Source organism: Chiloscyllium plagiosum, chromosome 1 (genome assembly GCF_004010195.1).
Source record: "Chiloscyllium plagiosum isolate BGI_BamShark_2017 chromosome 1, ASM401019v2, whole genome shotgun sequence".
Classification (NCBI taxonomy): Eukaryota; Metazoa; Chordata; class Chondrichthyes; order Orectolobiformes; family Hemiscylliidae; genus Chiloscyllium; species Chiloscyllium plagiosum.
The window spans coordinates 70,565,925-70,573,603 of record NC_057710.1 but is presented as its reverse complement, the minus strand read 5'-3'; the positions used below and the strand labels follow the sequence as shown (position 1 = coordinate 70,573,603).

Sequence of the window (7,679 nt, the reverse complement as noted above, 5' to 3'; positions counted from 1 at the left end):
CAGCCGTCCCTTTACCTGCGAACATCTGCCTCCAATCAGCTTTTGAAAGTTCTTGCCTAATAACGTCAAAATTGGCCTTTCTCCAATTTAGAACTTCAACTTTTAGATCTGGTCTATCCTTTTCCATCACTATTTTAAAACGAATAGAATTATGGTCACTGGCCCCAAAGTGCTCCCCAAGTGACACCTCAGTCACCTGCCCTCAAAACAACAAAATTGCAAGAGGAAAGGTTATTGTACGGTGGGTTTTAATAGTGGGGTGAGATTTTTCATGTCTTCTGACTGCACGTGATCCGAATTCCTTTTTTCCCTTAGTAATTGACTGGTCATGTCTGTCTAAATGCATTTTAAATATTGCTATTGTATCTGCTTCTACCCACTTCCCTGGCAATGCATTCCAAACACCAAATACCATGTGTAAAAAAAAAGCTTTCCTCCTCTCACCTTAAACCTATGCCCCCTGGTATTTGAGATTCCCACCCTGTCCTGGTCTCTCAATTTTATATACTTCTATGCTTTCAAGGAGAATAAATGCTTGGAAGAAATTAGATTTGTGCATACAATCAAAGAGTATAGCCCACTCACATCACATCTGAGTGACATGTATCGAGTGGGTGTGGAATTGGGTTAATGAGAAAAATAAACTTCACGGGTAAACCTTCGGATTTCGGATAAAGGGTTGTCTACCTGTACTAACACTGAAGGTAGTCCAGGGAAGATTCACTAGGTTGCACCTGTACTTATTGGAGCTCAGAAGAATGAGAGGTGACTTTATTGAAGCAAAATTCTTCAGGGACTTGACAGGGGAGACACAGAAAACTTGCTCTCCCTTGGAGAGTCTAGGTCCAGAGGGCATAATGTCAAGAGCAAGCTTCAGGACAGAGATAAGGAGGAATTCCTATTCTCGGAGTGAATCTGTGGAATTATTTACCACACAGGGTTGTGGAGATTGGAATAAGTATATTCAAGGCTAAGAGGCATATTCTTAATCGTTAAAGGAATCAAGCATTCTGGGGATAAAAGGCAAGAATGTGGAGTTGAGGATTATCAGACCAGCCATGATCTGATAAAATGGTGGAGCACACTGCATGGCCTACTTCTGCTCCCATGTTTTTTGGTCTAACTTTAATACAAAACAGAGTGTGCAACAGACTGATCATTTTCATTCAGTATATTCAGGAGACCTATATTTAACAATGCATTATAATCACTTGTATACTTAAATGTTTAATTTATTTTCATGAATTTCCAACTTTCCCCTTCATTCCCCAAAGGCATATAACGCTGCACCTCCTTCATCCTCATTGTCTGAAATCCAAATCCATCAAGGTGAAGCAGCTATTTACTTGTGGTTCTTTGAATCTAGTCTACTACATGCACATCTCTCCTACATTGGGAAGACTAAATACTGATTGGACAATCATTCTGTGGAACATCTCCATAATGTGTACAAGAATAATCCTAACTTTCCAGTTGCCTGCTGCATCGGGCTCGCTTGCTAACATTTCTGTCCTAGGTGTGCCGTAGTGCACTAGCAGTGCCCAGTGCAAGCTGGGGGAGCAGCATCTCATTTTCTGTTTTACAACCTTCAAGACTCAACAATGCTTTCAATAACTTCAAAGCACAAACTCGGTCTTCCACTGATGATCTGCTGAGGCTTTCCAGTGCTATTTTTATTTTGCATGCTCTTATTTACCTCGTTTGTAAAACATCATTTGTCCCTTAGCATTAACATTTTTTTAAGCATTGTGGAAGAAAACAAACAGGCCATATTCTCCAATTAGCTAAGAATAGCATCCCACTTCAGAGGAGTTTTATTTTTGCATCTCAAAAGATGCAGTCTATGTCGGCTCATTGTTTAGTTTCTTTGTGGAAATTTGGCAAAATATTGATTTTTTTTCTCAAATGTTCTTTAGAATGGTATATACAGGATTATAGAAATTGTAAGTATACCACGCAAGTAAACTTAAACAAAGTTTCCAGATTTTGTGAATTAAATGTAATTTCCATCTGTTGTCATGGTGGAATTTGAACTTATCATTTCAGTACACTGCCCTGAAACTCTCGATAACTTATCACTACACCATCTCCCCTGTTGCAAGTTGCTCTTGCTGAGAGCTGACATGGACAAAATGTGCAAAATGGTCACTTTCTGTGCTGTAAGCAATAATTCTGTACAAGTAGGTTTCTCTCAAATACTCTTGGGGGTGAGGGTAGAAGCGATTTTAAAAAAGTCATGTAACTGGCCTCTCATTACATTAAAGAATAGAAACTTTCCAAACGGATTTTAACAGCATGTGCCATCCATCTTTCCACTTTGCAAAGACTGCCATGCATGAGTATACTGAAATACATGTAATTCTTCAGACAAGGATGGAAATTAGAAAGATATTTTTGAAGGAATGAAAAACACTTACATCCAACTGAATGAGAATGACATCCTCTCCATTCTGAACCTGCAGCTGAGGAATAGCAGGTAGTGCATCCTGGGATGCTGACATAGCTAAGACAACAGCTAATGCTTCCTCCTCCTCTGCTTCCATTTTCTCTTTGCACTTCTGATTCTGATTAACATCATCATTGTAGGTACAGTCAGTCTCTGTCCTCTCCGGAGAGAGCACAGCAACTTCAGATTTAAATGTAACAGTACTATCACATGTAGACATTGACGCTTCAAGCAGATCTTCTATACTAGAATTCAGTTCTGCTGAAGTATCGAGGCGACAAGTATCCTCCACAGGAGTGAATACAGTTTCATCACTTGGAATAACTGGATTGCTACAACAATGGTCACTAAGCTCAAGATCTTTTAGTTCAAGCATCATACAGCTTTTGCTCAAGTCACCTGTAAACTTTCCAATTTCATTCAGGCATGGCCGCGATGGTTTTGGTCTGTGGATCTGACTGGATGCAGGAGGCCGTGCCTGAGTGAAAACTGGAGACAGCTTTTCAGTCTCTTTACCTCCAGTGATTTCTTTAGAACAGTTGTTTTGAATCTGAAGAGAAAACTTTCGTTGTGCTTTTGGGGAAGCCATTGCAAATTTGCTAGGAACAAAACCCTGAGGTCGTAGTTTGGAACCATCATTAGCAGTTTGTCCAGCTAAAGGATTTGATGATGAGGATGGCGGCGAGGATGAAGGTGATGACAGGGAAGGCAAAAATGGGAAGGAAAGCTGGGAATGATTTAATGATGTCATTGATGAACATGAACTGACACACTGACTCAGTGGCCTGGGACGTGCTTGAATGGCTGTCTTTGGTTGTTCACAGGGTACTGCAGTCGCAAGTCTTGTGAAGGAAATATCTTGCATTGTCTCTCCCTTCTCATCTGCTCCAACACAAGATTTAGTATCATGATCAGGACTTAACGTACTTTTTCGTGCTCTTCCAGATAACTTCACAGTGTTCACTGGGGAATTGTTTTCTGTAGTATATGGTGAATTCTGCGGAGCTGAAAGCTCTATGAAATTATCATGTCTTTCACCCACAGTTTGTTCATCCTCAATCGCTGATTGAATGGCATCAAGAATGTCCATTTCCTCTGCTATAGCAATCAAACGCCGACGCATACGCATGTAATGGGTTGAGCTGGTTACACTCAGCATGTGTATAAGTTTCACAAAAACATGAGGAACTCTTGCAACCATGCGGGCAGCGCTGAGGAAGACTCTACGGGACATTTTCCCAACCATTGAATGGGAGTTGTCAATAGACTGCAGTGCAAAATTCAAAAGTGACAGTAGCTTCTTGTATCTAGAAAAAAAAACCAGAATATCATAAGAAAAGTAGTTTTTACAATCCACATGAGAGCTAAACGTGGAGAGAAGCTTCTAAGTCATATTTTGAATATGTAATGTTCAAACTTTGAAAATGGGTAAGAAAACCTCCTCTGCATTAGAAATCGAGTGCTGTTCTAAAAACTTTCATAGGAAAATCCACTTGGAAGGCATTTCTTTTAGGATGACAGCAGTGCAAAACCTGCGCCCACACCACTCCCCTCACCTCTGTCCAAGGTCCAAAGAGATCCGTCCACAACAGTCAGAAATTCACCTGTTCCTCTACTAATGTCATCCACGCCATCCGTTGCACTCGATGTGGTCTCCTCTACATCTGGGAGACAGGACACCTTCTGGCGGGTCGTTTCAGAGAACATCTCTGGGACACCCACACCCGCCAACCCCATTGCCCCATGGCTGAACACTTCAAATCCCCCTCCCACTCAGTCAAGGACATGCAGGTCCTGCGCCTCTTCCACCGCCAAACCATTATCACCCGACGCCTGGAGGAGGAACACGTCATTCCACCTTGGGGCCTGCAACCACATGGGATAAATGTGGATTTCAACAGCGTCCTAATTTCCCCTCCCCCAATACTACCCCAGTCTCAAGCCTCCAATCAGCACTGCTCTTTGGACCCGTCCATCACTGCCTCCTCTGACCTATCACCTTCTCCCTCTTCATCCACCTATCACTTTCCCAGCTACCTCCCCCAACCCCGCCTCCCCCATTTATCTCTCAGCACCGACACACAAGCCTCATTCCGATGAAGGGCTTATGTCCAAAACATTGATTCACCTGCTCCTCAGATGCTGCCTGACCCGCTGTGAATTTCCAGCACTGCACACTCAACTCGGATTTCCAGCATTTGCAGTCCTCACTTTCTCCTGAGACTTCCTTAATCCTGGCACCAGGGAGACAACACAACATTCTGATTTTCTGCTGCTGGCCACAGAAATATCCGTCTGTGCCCCTGACTAGAGTCCCCTAACACAATCGATCACATGGAACCAGATGTACCCCTCATTACATGAGAGCCAGTCTTGATACTAGAAACTTGGCTGTTCATGCTACATTCCCCTAAAAGTCCATCACCTCCCACATTTAACACACCCCTTGTTTTTGTAAATTCCTCACTGCCTCTAACTGTCGCTCCAACCAATCCATTCGATCTGACAGGATTTGCAACCAACGACATTTATTGCAGATATAATCCTCAGTAACTCTTAATTTCTTCTGAAACTCCCATCTCTGACAAAAGGAGCATATCACTGTACTAAAGGCTATTTTGCTCCTTCCAATCTACAGACCCAGAAAACAGCATCATCTTATTGCTCTACAAAACACTGATCCAGGCTAATACTTATGGCTTACAGTTTTAAGTTTTAATCAAGAGGCAGATCCCAAAAAAAACCATATAATCAAGAAAGAACCCACTCTACTCACTATTGTAGATTTACAGCAAGGCTATACTTAAAACTATTCACTTCTCTGTTTCTGTGCTGTGACCTCTCCCAAACAGGTTCCTCCAAGATCAGTTGTGAATGTCGCTGTTTGTTAAGTTTCCCTAGTCACACTCCAATGTCCAGTGGTACATGATTTCAAACAGCAAAGGCAGTAACTGGGCAGATTCACTGTTGTGTCAGTTAGCAGTGTGGGTTTCTTTCTCTCTCCCTTATAGACCATGTGTTGCTGCCTTTGCCTGTCTTTCTCATTTTTATAAGTGCTGTTGTTTTGATTTTTTTCTTCAAAAGTTCCAAAACTATTCCAACAGCATATAAAACAGTAATTGCTGCTCCTGGAATTCTAGGAAATCACCTCCAATACCTAAGATACCTGAAAAAAGCAGCTATTGGGAGGAAAATAAATTCAAGTAATTTTTAATCGCACACTCCAACTCCCACTGTCCAATTTTTGGCTCTTCATTCTCAACAGATTTGCAGTTATTGGCTGGCCCAATCACTCCCTGAAGTATACTTTTTATATTCATGTCCAGGTCAAAAATCAATCCCCTGGCCCAATCTTTATTAGTCCCAGTATAGACTAAACCTTTGATCTCCATTAGAAAGGGGCAAAGACTTGAGTTCATCTACACGCAACTGATTTAGTTAACCATTGCCAGATATTGCTGGACCACATTAATTTAATAGGTTTCACTCTCCTTTGATGTCCAAGAGAATCAGGGAGAATTGAATGACTTTAGTAAACAAGACCCTGGTACCTTTTCTCGCCACTATTTCACAGCTCCTTAACACAGTGTCAGTGTGCTCTACTTTTCTTTAAGAGTTAGAAAACCTCAAATCTCTGTTCCCATGATAGGACTACCTATTCAACTACAGTATAACCTTGATTATCCGAACAACACCGATGGGGAGTATTTTGTTCAGATAATCGAATGTTCAGATAACACGGTTGACCCAAGCATCGGGACCTTCAGATCTTGTTTGGATAATCGATGTTCCGATAATTGAGGTTGTACTGTACTTTGCTCATTAATGCTGCCTCTCCCCAAATGCCATCCAAACTGTACTCCACCATTCCAGCTAGCTCAATGTCATTTAAATCTCTCCATTCACTTCCCTGTTCCCAGCTTTACTCAGCAGGTCCATCTCGTTTCATTTAAATGCACATACATAGATGCCAGAAGTGGCTGCCAGTCTTACCGAGCAATGGCTGACAGTTCCTACAGTCTATTACAGCAAACTTGAGGCCCCCATCCCTTTATCCACCACGGATCCCTACTCTTCTATCTTGCAACTGTTAGAATCCCAACAAAACGAGTGTCCATTATTAAGTGCTAATGTGGTCATAATTAAAGTAACGAATAACATTCACTAAATTTGACTGTGGTGTTAGGATATCTCCCATGCCGACCCTGAAGTACATCATCCAATGGAAATCATCTTCTATTTGCATACTAATAACACTACCTCCACTTGGCTCTGCTGCAAGACTGCTTGTTAAACACGTAGTCTTGGATGAGTCAGTTTCATCTAGTTAAACAATGGAAACACCAAAGTCACCAACCTCACACTCAGTATGCTCATGCTGTCATAGAGTCAGTGATGTACAGTATGGAAACAGACCCTTCGGTCCAACCCATCCACGCTGACCAGATATCCCAACCCAATCTAGTCCCACCTGCAGGCACCCAGCCCATATCCCTCCAAACCCTTCCTATTCATATATCCATCCAAATGCCTCTTAAATGGTGCAATTGTACCAGCCTCCACCACATCCTCTGGTAGCTCATTCCATACACGTACCACCCTCTGCGTTAAACAATTGCCCTTTAGGTCTCTTTTATATCCTTCCCCCCTCACCCTAAACCTATGCCTTCTAGTTCTGGACTCCCCAACCCCAGGGAAAATACTTTGTCTACTTATTCTATCCATGCCCCTCAATTTTGTAAACCTCCATAAGGTCACCCCTCAGCCTCTGACGCTCCAGGGAAAACAGCCCCAGGCTGTTCAGCCTCTCCCTGTAGCTCAGATCCTCCAACCCTGGCAACATCCTTGTAAATCTTTTCTGAACCCTTTCAAGTTTCACAACATCTTTCTGATAGGAAGGAGACCAGAATTGCACGCAGTATTCCAACAGTGGCTTAACCAATGTCCTGTACAGCCGCAACATGACCTCCCAACTCCTGTACTCAATACTCTGACCAATAAATGAAAGCATTCCAAACACCTTCTTCACTACCCTACCTACCTGCGACTCCACTTTCAAAGAGCTATGAACATGCACTCCACTCCCTAAGACCTTACCATTAAGTGTACAAGTCCTGCTAAGATTTGCTTTTCCAAAATGCAGCACCTCACATTTATCTGAATTAAACTCCATCTGCCACTTCTTAGCCCATTGGCTCATCTGGTCAAGATCCTGTTGTAATCTGAGGTAACC

At 42.4% G+C, this 7,679-nt stretch overlaps 1 protein-coding gene across 2 annotated transcripts in view; it reads right to left on the bottom strand.

Annotated features, from left to right (window-relative positions):
- Nucleotides 1–7,679, bottom strand: part of map3k1 (mitogen-activated protein kinase kinase kinase 1, E3 ubiquitin protein ligase) — a 128,735-nt gene that overhangs the window by 13,496 nt on the left and 107,560 nt on the right. For both annotated transcript variants that reach the window (XM_043689029.1, XM_043689038.1), the window contains exon 14: nucleotides 2,418–3,753. In XM_043689029.1, coding sequence (XP_043544964.1) covers nucleotides 2,418–3,753 — 1,336 coding nt within the window. The remainder of the gene's footprint in view (nucleotides 1–2,417; nucleotides 3,754–7,679) is intronic.